Genomic DNA, 16544 nt, shown 5'->3' with positions numbered 1-16544 from the left:
TTATGGTAATGCACTTACAGATATGTAATAAAGTGATATAATATTCTACATAATATAAGGTAAAATAATAAATAAAATGGTAATATTAGATTTTAAAAAAACTAAAAAGAAAAAAAAAATTCTTTGGAAATTCAGCTTTCAATTAATAAACCAAATTCAAATTAAAGTAAAATTTTTTAATTAATTCAGCTTTCAATTAATAAACCAAATTCAAATTAAAACAAATTTTTTTAATTAATAGTAATACTAATAATAATAGATAAAAAATAGAAAATAGAAATAAAATAATAAATAGAATTATGAAAAATAATACATATTAATTTTTACATAAGTTTACTACTCTACCATTCCAGTGATTATTCCATTATAATAGTACTATTATCAGTATTTAAGGTTTTATATTAAAAAAAAAATTCTCCCTCCTAACTTCCCTTTGTATTCAACAGTCCACATTCTGTAACATCCATCTGTGATTGTACATCACCACATTCAACTGACAAAACTGTGAAACATGAACACTTTCAAGTTAGCGTGTAAAAAAGTGTCATAGGCAAAAAGCTGCTGGACAAGGATGCAAATGTACAAGAGACCACATGACCATGATGTCAGAGCATCATGTGATCAGCATTCAGGGCTTGTGTTGTACTTTGGCTTGTGCCTCTCTGCCATCACCGCATTGTGTCCAGTGAACTCGGCTCACGGTGCGGTAAGGTCGCGGGCGTGAGGCACTCCTGTGGTGTTTAAGCTCCAAGCGGTGCCTTAGATCTAGTCTAGGGGAGGCAGGAATCGAGGAAAAAAGCTTCAGGGTGCTGAGACCTGGGCAGTTAAGAGGGAAAAGTAATCAGAGGCCTCCTGATGCTGTTGCATCCAAGGCTGCATATATTTAACCAAAATTACAGTAAAATTGTGAAATATTTTTACAATTAAAAAAAAAAGATTCTACTTTGAATATATTTTAAAATGCAATTTATTTCTGTGATGCAAAGATGGATTTTTAGCATCATTACACCAGTCTTCAGTGTCACATGATCCTTCAGAAATCATTCTAATGTGCTGATTTGCTGCTCAAGTTATTTTTTTCTCGATCTTTTGATCAAAAATCAACTCCATACTTGGTTACCTGTAGGTTAACAGGGTCCGGCGTGTTTAGTTCTTGGTAGGCAGGAGGAAGTTGACGACTTTCTAGAAGAGACTGACAGATTAGTTCTCACACAGCTAGGGGACAGAATAGAGCAGCACAGACAATAAACAATTTGTGCACACTTTTGCAGTATGGCAGAACTGAGGCATATAATTTGCCTGGACATGCAAACACTGTTGTTTGCATTTACATGTAAGTATTATCATCTAAATGCATTAATGTCATTCTAAGTTCAATACACGCAAGCTTGGATGCAGACTTTAAAAACCCCCACAAAAATAATGTAACAAAAAGACACCTTTGAAATACTATGTTTAATGTACTATGATGTAGTTTTGTTTATAATAAAAAAACAATATTTACTACTGTTCTGTTTTTAAATGTTATGAAAATAAGTCTACTTATATATATATAATTATAGTTTAATAATGTATTTTAAAATGTCATTTATTCCTGTGGTCAAAGCTGAATTTTCAGCATCATTACTCCAGTCTGCAGTGTCTGCTTGTATCTTGCAGTGTACCAACTTGTATCTTATTTAAAGGATTCTTCGCTGAATAGAACGTTCAAACTGACAGGAAATCAGAATGTTTTTATTCTAATATTATAATTCAAGAGATTGGGACACAGCTTCTACTTACCTCACTATTGTGACATTACAGCATCAATGTCAAACCGCTTTCTGAGATAGCTGGTTTATTCCTGATCCAAAATGGTCTACTAGCCCAGTCAGGTCCCAATGAGCTGATTTTCTTTTCCTTGTCAACCATTTAAACTAGTTTGGAACAGCTAGAAACTATAGCTACCTTGTTCCCAGGTGCATTTTCCAGTAGATTCTTTTAAAACATTCAGATTTCATGTTGCTTGATGCTTTGACAATTTATAAAAACAGTGAGGATGCAGACTCAATCAATGCATTCTAACCTGTTATTTACAGTATATATGAAGAATATACAACATTACAGTCCAGTTCACAACAGACATGTACAGTGTTTTGCTGTAGGCCGTGTACTGTATACACATGCATATGACAGCAGACAGGGACATGAATAACAGTCTGCCCTCAAAAAGTGTTTTGCATTTGCACAAAGTGTCTGTTTACAGTAACACACACAGTAGAAAACACATTCATCTACAACTCCAGCAAGTGCAGACGTCGCAGCGCGACATGAATGAGAGAAAATCAAAGAGAAAGTGATGCGGGAAGCAAGAAGCATTTGACAGGTTCCCTAATATTGGACGTCGGACTGAATGAGACGGCGACACACTGGGATTCAGATTTTGATGCAGTGATGTCATGATCATGTGATCATATGCAAACGTGTTTGTTTGTGTGCATCAGGCCTCAGCTGCGCAGGTGCGACAGAGAGGAGGTCTCACATGGTTTCTGTCCTGATCTGAAAACAGCACCCCTAAAACTGCTGTCTGATCACAGATAATTACACGAGGCCCTCTGTATGAACTAAAACAAACGTTTATCAGTCCCAGATTTGATTTCAGTGCAGGAAACCGGCATAAAACAGCAAGAATAGAGAAAAGATCCTACTTTTTAAAGATCGCCACCTAATTATAGATCTAGAAGTCATAAAGAGAGCACTAAACTAAAATTTACACTCCAATTTCATGCAATACTGAGGCCTGTGTGAGCAATAATGAATTAAATGGTGAATTGGGATCAGAATTGAGTCTTTCTATAATAGCGGTGACGTTTCCATGAAGTTTTTTTTACTCTTGATTTACTGAAACTCAAGAAACAAATCCAATAGTAAAACAGCAAAATAGCTAGCTGTTAAAATATGAAATATATATATATATACAATTATAGTATTAAAAATGTATATCATAAATATTATATTTTTATTTATTATATATAATGATTTTATACTAGAATTACATGTTATAAAAATATTATATATATATATATATATATATATATATATATTTGTTTTTTTTTTTTATGTAGGAAAAATCACAGCAATTGCAGAAGGACCAATTTATTGCAAAAAAAGAGAGAAAGTATATTTAAAAAATCTATTTAGCAAAAACCAGCAGTTAAAAAATGTCATGCAGGGAAATCACGGCAGGCTTGGGTTGAGGGTTTGATACCTGTCAAATGCTTCAAGCACTGTGTGATGTGGTGTAGGTTGGTGTGGGTCTGATATAGCTCTAGAAGGCCAGTGTGCGGCCCGTCAGTGTCACACAAGGCGTTTAATGGGAGGACACAGGCACCTCTCATGAAATACAGCAATTTTTGGACAGAAAAGAAATTTAACAGATGTTTGGGCCCATGCACGTCCATTTCTAAGAGATGCTTTCTGCACTATTTGAGTTTTGGAGTATGGTGTCTTAAATGTAAATGTGTAAGGGGAAAAACAACAATAAAAACATCAATGCAACTGATAAAAGGGCAACAAACAGAAGAACACTGACTAGACAGGACATGAGCACTGCATCTGTTATATTGTAAATCACTGCTGCAGATCATATGTGCTGTAAAAAAAAAAATTATTGGCCACCCTAGACAGCTAACAAATAATGATATTCCCTGAGAATTTAGTCATCTCTAGACAATTGCATCACTTCACCAATAACATACATTCAATGCAGCGTCACTGTTCTTTATAAGCACTCACAACATTAATAAGTTCACATCTGACCCAATCTGATCTTAACTGCAAATTAAAATAGTCTCGCGACTCGACTATTTTTGCACACCATTACATGGAATGGGCCACATTTTCACTGTTTATCCACTGGATGGCACTGTGACTTTGGCTATGTTTGGAATAGCATACTGCAGTTTGCATGCAGTACACACTATGTAACAAAAAAAGTTGGCGTCCTACAGCATTTTCCCACTTTATTGACTTATTTAATAAGATTTTAAAGGAATGGTTTGACAAAAAAAAATGAAAACTGGGTATGCTATTATGAACTTTATGGTTTAAAATGCCTTAATTATGGATTTGTTGCTTCACAAGACATTAATTGAAGGACTGGAGTGGTGTGGATTACTTGTGGATTATTGTGATGTTTTTATCTGCTGTTTGGACTCTCATTCTGACGGCACTGCAGAGCACCCATTGGTGAGCAAGTGATGGAATGCTACATTTCTCCAAATCTGATGAAGAAACAAACTCCTCTACATCTTGGATGACCTGAGGGTGAGTAAACTGTCAGTAAAGTCATTTTTTATCAGTGTATTATTTGAAAACAGTAGTATGCAATGTGCGTTGTACAGTACATTAGTATCCTATTCCAAACATAGCCATCTTTCTCAGATGCTGATACTGCAATCGGCATTTCATATAAAATCTTGTTGTTACAAATCAACCACTTAATTGACTCTCAGTGTTCAAATCATGTGACAACCACACATTCACTCTCATACACACACCAACAAGCGACGACCGAATCTGATTCTGTTAACGTCACATCCTGTTGAATCTGTCTTAAAGTCCCTCATTCGTGTAATTGAACAGTCCACGTGCGCTCAGATCGGGACAGAGAACACAGTGTCCTGAGAACTGATCAACAGTCTCTTTTGAAGAAGGCCGGGCCACTTGTGCTCCATTAAATCCCTGAGTTAAAAAAACAAAACACGAAAACACTCCCCGAAACATTCAAACACAGAAACCAGTGTGTGTCCTCCTCTCTGCGGCACCCATCAGTAGCGGGGATGCTGGGAGCCGTAGTTTCTGGGATACAAAGGGCTGTAGGTGGACGAAGGAGGCGTGTAGCGGGATGTAGAGCGTTGGAAGTGGCTGGGAAGGGGGCGGGATTGGGACGAGCTCCACACGGAGCGGCGACTGGCCAATAGGGGTGAGCGGTAGGGTGAGGAAGGGGCGGAGCCTGGGGAATAGTGCGACTCATTTGCATAGCGACGGGCCAGGAGGTTGGTGTAAGTGTGTGGTTCAACAACATACGCCCGGACGCCCATCGTCCAGTGACGGTACGGTGTGGTTGGGGACGTCCAGGAGGATGAGGAAGACGATGCGGGAGACGAAGGGGCCTCCAGGGAGGGTGGGCTGTTGGGGGCGGACAGTTGGGTGGGTGTGGTGGGCGAGGTGATGGCGGCTGCTGCCGTAAGGACCTCTGTAATTGTCAATGGGGTGTCAGGAAGAGGCGGGACTGGAGTTCCACTTACTTTGGGTGTGCTTCTCCTCAGCCGGGACGTTTTTGCCACGCGGGGCCGGTGCGACTGCTCTTGGTCGACCTCCAGGTCTTCCAGTTTCTGCGTGAGGGCGAGTTTTTGCTGGATGGCCATGCGGAGGAGAGAGTTGAGTGTCTTTTTCTCGTCCTCCGCCGCCGCGAGTTGTCTCTGCATCTCGTCCAGCTGAGACACGTACTCATCACACCTGATCAGAGAGAAGGAGGAGAAATTAGAAATTAGTATTTGTGCTGCACAATTAATCAAAACCAAACTGATTATTTAAATAAATAATAATTAAAATCTGGTGTCTTCAGTGTCTTAGTTGACAGTAGATGTTGCATATTATGTGCATTTGGGAATGCAATATGTGACAACCATCTTTTCAAAGTTGTTATTAGAAGTGTTTATGAACTGTCTGCATGTTGACAACAAAAGAAAAACTTTAAAGGGCTTTTTGTGGTTTTAGAACAAAAACTAGAAAATATATTTTTTAATAAATATATATATTTTTTATTTTACAGTGAAATTATACAATAGTATATTTTTTTATTAAGTATCAATAATTGATAGAATTAAAAAAAAAATATTATAAAAATTATTAAATATAGGCCTATATTATTAAATGGTCATATTGATAAATAACCAAAAATTTTTAATTATTTAAAAAAACTTCTACGAAGCTTTCAACCAAAAGCTTCAAAAGCTGGATGTTGTAACAATTGAGTTTTTTTTTTTTTGGTGAAATATTACACTTGGAATATTTATTGTTTTGTTTCTTTTTTATATAGTAGTAGCAGTAAAAATAATAATTACCTACTATGCAAAATCCCCACCACCCCCCACACCAAGAAAATCTAAAATTAGCAATTGCATTTTTCTACATCACACATCCCTAATTAGTAAACATCCACTCTGATGTGCTGTGAAAGCTCTAGTTGGCTCCTTATTCAGTCATCTATCCACCTGATTTTGCCCTGAACAGCAAAAATAATCAAAATCACAGATGGGAAAAAATGCTCATCTTGTCAGATATAGCTTCGGCTGCAGTCTCTAAACTCGTATATGATGCTGTCAGCATCCCACACCAGTCGACGTTGTAAAGCAATGTTGGAGAAGCAGCTAACTTAAACAGAATCTCAGCAGTATATGACACCTGGAAAATACTAAATACTTTTCCAGTAGCAAGCTACTTTTCCCAATAAGTAGTTGTGTAGTGCAACAAAATGAGTATAGTTTTATGTTGCATATTTCTCACCGTGTGGCGAACATGGCTCTGAGGGAAGAAAAGGTGGCTGCATCCTCTTTCAAGGCCTTTAGCTCGTTCCTCAGCTTCAACATGGTCTCAGTCACCATTGTCTTCTCATTCTCGTATTTACTCTTCAGGTTGGCCAGAGCCACCTCAGCCGTCTGTGAGCATTACAACCAACAAACAACTAGTTCTGCCAACAATAAGTTAATTAAGCACTGCTGATATAATATAGACCACATAAGAAAGCACTGATTCATTACGACCACTGAAGGTGTTTTCTGAAAACAATGCAATTTGATTTTTCTAAATCAAAAAAGCATGGTTCAACATGGATTTTAATAGCAGCCCTCCTCAACATCAATTCATGATCGAATTTCATTCAGTGAACTGTTCATTCAACTGAATGCTTGTCATAGCAGTAACTAAGAACTCCTCTTGTGTGTCTTTGCACATAATCATGGATGCAGTAATCACTTTGTGGCCCACAGAGCACAGCACTTTCTCTCTGGTGTTGGATCTATAAATCGTAATGTCCATTAATCATCTCTGGCCTGAAAGGGTCATACAACATGCTTTATATCACACAGTGGCCAACAAAGAGAAAGAAATGATGTGTCTGATATAATGGTCCCTTTTCTTCAACATTTCATTTTACTGGCTATAGATCAAACGCCTCCGTCGAGGTACACTGCTCCACGTGAAATGCCATGTTTACATAGTACTGGAGCTTTCAAACTTTTGACTAAATGCTAGATTTGCCAATGTTGGCCAGATTAGCGACATCAGATCTTTGGCTTTTCCTCTGTTTGGTTTAAGGCACTTGTGTTCACAATGTAAGTGGACTTAAAAGGGAACATTTCATGAGTGAATCAAACCACAAATAGTGTGGTGGATGAGGGTGGTTGAACATTAAAGAGACATTGGAATAAGTTGAAAACTGAACCAGACTTGATACTGATAGTTTAAAATCTTGGTACGCAAGACTATTATAAGTGAGAAATAGTGACCAATATGGAAATGTAACATTTGAACTACTGTAGGTACAAGAAGGCAACTCATGTTACAACATTTTTTTAGTTTTACCAAGAAATTAGATGTCAGAGTAAGTGGCAAAGTAGACAAAGACTTAATGCCAATGGTTAATAATCTAGGTACTCAAGACTACTGTAGCCACAAAATGTGGAAACGTAACAGTTCTACCAAGAAATGTAGAAGCTACAGAGTAACATTAATGAGAAGTCAGAGAGTCTCAGTCAATTTAAGGACTCTCATGGTTCAATACTCACAGGCCTCATGGCAATCAATAGGATGCTGGGTAGTAAATAGAGCTGATTAGCCTACCTGCTTGTTGGCTTTGAGCAAAAGGCGCAAGGTTGCGATCTGCTCCCTCTTTGTGCTCGTGAGGGACTTGAGCTTGAGAATCTCCTCCATGCAGGCCTCCTTGTCCTTGTCCATCAGCGGGGCGAGTTCGCTAGCGGCCGCCCTCTGGCGGGACAGCTGGAGTGAGCGGTCCACCGCCTTCTGCAAGTGCTTGATCTGGTCGCGGATGATGGCGTTTAGGTGGTAGATATTGGTGGGTTCCCGGCGGAGGTCGGACACCGTGGCCGACTCGGGTGCTGGGGATGATGATGAAGATGAGGAAGAGGCACTAACGACGGGTGAACCCTGTGGCGTACGGACTGGGCTCTGCTCAGCAGTGAGAGGTTCTTTGGATGGTGAGTCCGACGGGCTACGAGACTCTGCAGATGTTGCAGCGTTAATTGCCGCCAAACGACGTGCGAGACGCGGGGTCAAAAACACACGGTGATCGTCCTGCCCCTTGTGGCCAGGAGTGGAAATGCGCGTTGGTATTCGGCCCTGCCGGTAGTACTCCAGCATAACGCGGTTGGGTGTCTCATTATTGCACAGGCAGACGTGGTGGTAAAGTTGCGCTAACTCCTCACTGAATGTCGCCAGCTCTTCTTGGGCAGTTCCCAGGATTCCCTGCGTCTCCAAGCCTGTGTTATTGGATGCCCGCAGCTCGCGTTCCAGATTCACTGCCTTCTCCCGGCTTTCCCTGCACCTGTGCTCCAGCTGTGCCACTTGTGTATCCAATGCTTGCAGCTGCGCCTTGCCCTGCTCCTCCGCCCGCACTCTTGCCTCCACGCTCTCATTATATCTATCCTTCATCTCCTTAAGCTCCGCCTTCAGTCCAACCACCTCTGTCACAGCCACCCTGTATTTACATTGCAGCAATTCCAGACTCAGCCCTTCCTGGCTGCTAGGGACGCATGTTGTCTCCTCTTCTTCGTCCTCCTCTTCCCCCTTGGTTTCCTTGCTGCTGCGCATGCGGCGAAGTTTCCGGAATCGCTCGCCCAAGCGACTGGCCTTCTCCTGCTGCTCCGTCAGTGCCCCCTGTGTGTGACGGAGCAAAGCCTGTGATTCCTGCAAGCTGTTGAGCAAAGACGCTTTTTCACGTTCCACCTGTGGCAAATAAACAAGTCAACTAATGACTTTATTTGGTGTATACTGGTTAGTCCTGATGCTGGTCTAGGCGATGAACCATCGTAGCCATGAAAAACAACAGTAATATCTATCTAGTGAGGCAGGGTCAACCAACAAGGTCTTATTTAACATAGATATCACCATGCTTTCCTCATTGATTAATCACAGTACATTAAGACAACAGTTTTGTATTACAAGTTTTCTGAAATGTTATGTCTAGCAATATGTATGCAAATTATGCATTATGCGATTTAATATGCACTAATTTGCATATCTTTTCAGGATAGAAATTTGAACATTGGACGAAGCCAGATTCAAAATTCTTGTTTGTTGACATATTACAATTAATAGTTTTTACGTAGGACTTCTCTCACTCTTATCACTCTCTATCTCTCTTTTTATATATATTGCATTTATATAGATTTCTGGCTCATTGCATTAAAAAAGCTCTACTTAGAGAAAATGGATTTTAAAGATATATATTTTAATTGAAATCTACAGATGCAAATAGATAAAGTGCAATAAAAGAAACTTAAATATGTATTTTGGATGTTTTCTTGCACCAGTCTGAAAAGGAAGACAAAATAGCCATATGGTTTTGCCTGTACTGTCCTGATTTAATCTAATGCATGCAAAGGAGCACTGTAATGCTCAGGAGACTTAATGGAGATATGCTTTATTTAATCAACTCTGTCTCATATGTTTCTTCTAAATGAGTTTACAAGTGAGTCAGACATGTCAGTGCATTTTGCACAGTTAATGCATGATCAATGTAAACCCATAGATGCAAAGTTCATATGAATATATATGACTCAAATAAACTTGCACTGTAGGAACAGTGATCTCTTGTGACAGGAAGGTTATAAATAAGCTAGTAGCATGGGCCATTAGTGTGTATGGTGGTCTCATATTTCATCCCACGACACTGCAGCATCCCGTTGTAAACAGAACAACGCCTAAAGCAATGCAGCAGTCGTTTTTCACTATTTAGGATCTTGAGCATGAAAGATGAGATTAAAAATTTTCAAAATAGGGAATTTAAGAGAAAAAAATAACAACCAAAGGATATATGAAAGAAATATTAAAGAGGTAAATGTATTATACCTCTGGGCTGGCAACATAAAGCTTTGCTGTACAAAAATCAATGCATGCTGATAGAAATGTTTATATATGTTTATGCCGTTTATATATTCATTATATGGGTGTGGCTAACATAGGCCCCACCCTCCATACTGACCTGCTGAAGCTGTTGTCTTTGTTTCAGGATTTCAGGGCCATTTAGCTCACTAAAGAGATCAGGGGTCAGAATTTCAGTCTTCCTCAAACTCGATGGCCTGAAGTCTCCATTCAGTCGGCTCAAAACTGATCCCGCCGCGCCTTGAAGCATATGACCGTTGCACTTGCCACCGTCCTCGCTGCTTGGCGATGTGGCGGCTGTCGGGGTGGCACTGCCACTAGGTGGCGCTGAGGTCAGGGCGATCAGGTGCGCACAGCCTGAGCTGAAACCCCCATCACACACTGTTAGATGATGTGCTAATTCCTTGCGCAAAGCGTACTTCTGTTCTCGCTCGCTTTTCAGAGAATCCAAAGCCTCCTCCAACTGGTTCTCAGAGATGTCCTTCAGACGCAGCGCATCTTCTAATTGGCTTTTAAGCAGAGCTGTTTCCTCCTCCAGAACTTTGATTTCATGCTTCAAGCCTTCATACTCCACCTGATAGAACAGAGAATATCCGAGACGGTTTCTACATAGTCTGCCACAAACAAATATGATGCATAAAGCATTTACAACTAGTTTTGAGAATTTATTTTAACATTTAAAGTCATATAATTTAGTGCACGTATGCCCTCTGTGACTGTGAACGGTCAGAAGTTTTTAAAATGACAATTAAAAAATGTGTAATGTAAAATCTAAATTCTTTATAAATATGTATAAAAATAAATATTATTTTATAGTATTTAATTGGTCACAAAATTAAGTATAATATAATGTAACATAAACACATATATAAATAATTTTATAAATAGTTCTTAAATGTATGTAATAACTATTTGCATATCAATTTAAATATATGTACAAACCCGATTTCCAAAAAAGTTGGGACACTGTACAAACTGTGAGTAAAAAAGGAATGGAATAATTTACAAATCTCATAAACTTATATTTTATTCACAATAGAATATAGATAAAATATCAGATGTTTAAAGAGAGACATTTTGAAATGTCATGCCAAATATTGGCTCATTTTGGATTTTAAATACACATTCCAAAAAAGTTGGGACAGGTAGCAATAAGAGGATCAATTTGCAACTTATTAGGTCAATTGGCAACATGATTGAGTATAAAAAGAGCCTTTCAGTTTTGCAGTGTCTCTCAGAAGTCAAGATGGGCAGAGGATCACCAATTCCCCCAATGCTGTGGCGAAAAATAGTGGAGCAATATCAGAAAGGAGTTTCTCAGGGAAATGCAAAGACTTTAAAGTTATCATCCTCTACAGTGCATATCATCCAAAGATTCAGAGAATCTGGAACAATCTCTGTGCGTAAGGGTCAAGGCTGGAAAACCATACTGGATGCCCGTGATCTTCAGGCCTTTAGATGGCACTGCATCACATACAGGAATGATACTGTAATGGAAATCACAACATGGGCTCAGGAATACTTCCAGAAAACATTGTCGGTGAACACAATCCACTGTGCCATTCGCCGTTGCCGGCTAAACCTCTATAGGTCAAAAAAGAAGCCAGATCTAAACATGATCCAGAAGCGCAGGCGTTTTATCGGGGCCAAGGCTCATTTAAAATGGACTGTGGCAAAGTGGAAAACTGTTCTGTGGTCAGACGAATCAAATTTGAAGTTCTTTTTGGAAAACTGGGACGCCATGTCATCCGGACTAAAGAGGACAAGGACAACCCAAGTTGTTATCAGCGCTCAGTTCAGAAGCCTGCATCTCTGATGATTTGGGGTTGCATGAGTGTGTGTGGCATGGGCAGCTTACACATCTGGAAAGTCACCATCAGTGCTGAAAGGTATATCCAAGTTCTAGAACAACATATGCTCCCATCCAGACCTCGTCTCTTTCAGGGAAGACCTTGCATTTTCCATCATGACAATGCCAGACCACATACTGCATGTCCCTTAAAATTATACATTTTCTCAGTTTAAACATTTGATATGTCATCTATTTTGTATTCTGAATAAAATATTGAAATCATTGCATTCTGTTTTTATTCACAATTTGTACAGTGTCCCAACTTTTTTGGAATCGGGTTTGTATAATATAATATAAAAATATGTAAGCACAGTACTTATAAGTAAAAAATACTAATACTATTTCACACGTAATGTTTATAATTTTAATAATAATACTTATAATAGAATTACAGGTGGATGGGGAAAATGAAGTCAAAAATAGTAACATTTTGCCTGTCTACTGAATGCATGTTGCATATAATGGAAGGGATCTTATTTTGTATCAGATAGTTTTCTGTTGTTGTTTTGAGAAATGTATTTGGTGACGACATTATCAACGTACGTTATTTTTTTGTTCTGAGTCCAGAAAGGCCAGTGCAAAGACATTAGAACCATCTTTTCTTTAGTGGAAATGTGTGTAATGGTTCTAAACTGCTCACCAGAACTGTGTCGGTGTGAAGGGGATAACTTGAGTGTGTTTACCTGGTTCTGCTTGAGCGTGGACACCAGTTTCTGCAGGGAGATGTTCTCCTCCTCCAGTTCGGTGTAGTCTTGCAGTAATCTGGCCTCTCGAAATTTAAACTCCCTGATCTCCTCTCTCATCTGGCTTCTCTGTAACTCCAACATCTCATTACTCTGAGAGACACAGAAGGTGAAAACAGAGAAAGATTTGAACACAGGGATACATTTGCGATGTCAAACAAATAATGGATTTATGCTGTTTATTAAGAGAGTTTCTGACCTCTCTCAGCTCCTGTAGGATGGTGCTGAGTCTCTCGTTCTCAGCCTGCGTGCAGGACGCCTGTGATCTGCTGCTCTTCAGCTCGGCCTGCTGCTCAAGTAGGCGGCCCATGTAGTACGCTTCCTTAGTGGCCGACTCCTGCAGCAGCGTCTCCTCATTGGTCTCCCCGTCTTCAGCCACCTTCCTTTGGGTGGTGTACGCCTGGCTGAAGGCCTGAGGAAGATTTAAAAAAATGCTAAATTAAGGAATACATTCATGCATAAAATGCAATTTGGATGCATTACAATTTGTACCTTAAGCATAGTGTGCAATATTACGATTAGTCCATCCCAAATAACAGTACATTTAATATACAGTAGCATGCATTTAAAAAGTATGCATCTGTGCATGATATTCATTTAAAAAGTATCCTTGCATTCATTTTTCAGTTTTATAATAATGAGGAGGAATGCAATGCCAACAGTTTTTAATCTAGAAGTGATACATATTAATTTATTTTAGGTATCATGAATAGCTAGATACCAACACCTTTCATGTAAACACAAACCGTACCCGACAAAGCAATCTGGGATTTAGATTTGTGCTTCTAGTATTTCAAAAGGGACCTAAAATACTATTGAAGGTGGATTTTTGAAGTATACACAGAGTATGCTTACTGTATAATTCCTTGTGGTAAGACCATTGCAGTTTTATGAATCAGTATTGTGTACCATCACAATCCAAAGCATGTTCTACATCAACAGTAAAGCACATACTTTTAACTGTAATATTTAATTGTAATACATTCACATCAGTGCTTGAAATCCAGGTTTAAATGTGAAATATCCTGTTTTGCCATTTTTTACCAAAAGCATATGCTAAGATGTCCATGCTCTAATATATAATGTCAAAAATCAAAGTTTCCTTACTTAAAAAGTAGATTATACTGTATGTGTGATTTGAGAGTAACATTTTAGTATTATTTATATACTGTCACACTATTAATATTTTAAATTAGCTTTTATTTTTAGATTTTCAGTTTAATTTTAGTTATTTTTTATTTTGTTAATCGCTTTTGTCATATTATTATTATTTTTTTTTTATAAATATTACTATTTAGGTTTAATATATTTTTCTAGTTTTAGCTTTAGCTCAGTTATAGTTATTATTTATTGCCATTTAATAATTTTATTGCTTCAGTTAAAACTTATTCCAGGTGGTTTAGCTGCCAAGGCAACATTTCAAATTCTCATTTAGCTCCAGTTTCTTTTTCTCATATTTTATTTTAATCTTAATGTTTTACTTTTATTTCTGCTTTTATTTCAATTAACAAAAATGTTTATTTCTAGTTAATGATAATAACCATGGATTAAATATCTGAAAAACAGACAATTAAGACAAAAAACTCCAATAAAAAGGGGAAGCTATAAAGTACAGGAGACACTGATGCGGTGACCTAACAATGTGAGGTGAAGTTCAGGCAAGATTGTCCATAATCTGAAAAACGTGAGGGGAATTAATGACAACAGTGATCTTCCATAAGACACTGAGAAAAGCTCATAGTGTGAAAAATCAATTAGGAGGTGTAGAGGAGCTCAGCGCTCCAGGTATGAGGAATGACAGGAGAAATAACAGACTTATCATGGGACAGAACTGATAACAGCATGCATGATCGGAGGCAGAATGACCATAGTATTTGCTGAATGTCCACTTTACTGTGTGAGAGAGCGTCACTGTAATGGAGAGAGAGCCGAATGAGTCTTATTATGTCTCAGAGGAAGCTTGGATGGAGAGCAATGGAGCCTTTCAAACAGACGCCACTGGGGTTTTCCATCAGCTGGAAATTTAATCAAACTCTCCCTCAAGGGCAGTCAGTGAAAGAGAGCTAGGTGTTTTTACACTCGGATGAGATCAGAGTTGGGGTTGAACTCTTGAATTATTTAGTGGCGTTTGTTAAATCAAGACTCACTATTACTATTGCTCAAATCATTTGAACAAACATCTAATTCTATTAAACTTTGGGATAAAATTTCCCCTTGAGAGGGTCTATGAAAACCAGACAAATCTCTTATTACTGGACAATATAGTGGGATGATGATTCCAGGATATAGTTGTAAAGTCAAAAAAAGCTTAACATAATGTAATAATAAAGATAACAGATAACATGAACTAACAATCAGCAATATATTTTATTTATTGTCATTATATATTCATTTTAATAATCTTTGTAAATGTTTAATAATAATAATAAAATATAAAAAAAGATATTATGTTAATAAAAATAGTACTTCACAATGCATTATAATTAATGTCGAAAGATCAGGGATATTATCATAAGTTCAAATGGAAACTAAAACCATAAACAAATTACTTCAAAAAAAAAAAAAAATAATAATAAAAATTAAGTTTATAAACATTTCTATCAGCAATTAAGATTATAAATAGAAATCACATTATGAAATGCTAAAATAAAATTCCCAATATTAACAAAATCTATAAAAGCATATCAGTGATACTAAACTGAATTGTTATAGTACATTTTTTTATTTACATTAGGATTAGGAGAATATTATTTATTTTTAGTTCAAAATAACACTGCAACGGAAATTATTTTTTAAATGTATTATTACTTTTTTTAAATCTACATTAGGATTAGGAAAATACTGTATTATTTATTGTTAGCTCATGTTAACTAATGTAGTTAAATAATGTTAGCATATGAAACCTTTTTGTAAAGTGTTACCAGAAAATCACATTTGAGGAGGTAGAGAACATTTTGAATTGGGCCAGAAATTAACCACCTAGCAACTACATTTACCACCCTAGCAACCGTCCACAACACCTTAGCAACCAAATAACAACACCCTGGTAACCATTCACAACATCCTTGCATCAATGCAGCCAGTTTTATACCATATATAGTCAAAAATCTAGTTAGAAGTGACTTTAACTGTACAGCGGTGACGTTTAGGGCTGTGCAGAAGTGAATTATGGGAAGACTTGCCATATGTGATTGGGACAAGGACACAAAAGACAAAATATAGACTGTACTGAGTAAACATTTCTGTGACGTGCCTCAAGACGTCCTGAAACTATAATTCATCAGTTCAGTAATAATATGGTGTGATATAATGAGTGACGCACTGAGCCTTTATCACAGGACTCTTATCAGGCTTTATTTATCCCACAAATCAGTAACTTGATTGTGTCTTGATTTAGACCTTGTGATGTGGAATAAACACAAATTAAATAGATGGTTGTTGTGCAGTATTATAAAATCATGGCAGCAGGTCAGTAATCTGCAAGGTTAAACGTTTCGGCTGATCCGAGTCCAGTTCTGGCTCTTGCCAAAAGCATTTGTTAGATAATATTAATTAAATGCATGATATCACATCCAGCATGCCTAATAAATCAAGCACAATATCATGTTCTTTTTTAAGATTCTAAGATTCTCTTCTGCCAACAACAGTCTGTCGATAATATTTCATAATGATATTCTGAAGCATCAATATCATCACAGTCACAATCTGAGCTCTTTTGACCGGATTTCTTTAAAAAGCTTTTAAATGTATTTTATAAATGTTATTAAGATGAACTGATATTGTTA

General features: G+C 37.7%; 1 protein-coding gene across 3 annotated transcripts in view; it reads right to left on the bottom strand.

Annotated features, from left to right (window-relative positions):
* Nucleotides 1–322: 322 nt before the first annotated feature.
* The window catches only part of LOC132105490 (protein bicaudal D homolog 1-like), a 22377-nt gene continuing 6155 nt past the window's right edge, over nucleotides 323–16544 (bottom strand). The window contains exons 2-9 of one of the 3 annotated variants that reach the window (XM_059510639.1): nucleotides 12959–13171; nucleotides 12700–12852; nucleotides 10265–10738; nucleotides 7885–9006; nucleotides 6550–6701; nucleotides 5289–5499; nucleotides 1121–1182; nucleotides 323–816 (exon numbers count right to left, since the gene is read on the bottom strand). In XM_059510639.1, the coding sequence (XP_059366622.1) occupies nucleotides 1147–1182; nucleotides 5289–5499; nucleotides 6550–6701; nucleotides 7885–9006; nucleotides 10265–10738; nucleotides 12700–12852; nucleotides 12959–13171 (2361 nt within the window). In that variant the 3' untranslated portion in view covers nucleotides 323–816; nucleotides 1121–1146. Of the gene's footprint in view, nucleotides 817–1120; nucleotides 1183–4131; nucleotides 5500–6549; nucleotides 6702–7884; nucleotides 9007–10264; nucleotides 10739–12699; nucleotides 12853–12958; nucleotides 13172–16544 lie in introns of those variants that run through there. The other 2 variants (XM_059510638.1, XM_059510637.1) reach the window with 2 other exon arrangements.

This window comes from Carassius carassius, chromosome 26, assembly GCF_963082965.1.
Source record: "Carassius carassius chromosome 26, fCarCar2.1, whole genome shotgun sequence".
Classification (NCBI taxonomy): domain Eukaryota; kingdom Metazoa; phylum Chordata; class Actinopteri; order Cypriniformes; family Cyprinidae; genus Carassius; species Carassius carassius.
This window is presented reverse-complemented; position numbering and strand designations above follow the sequence as displayed.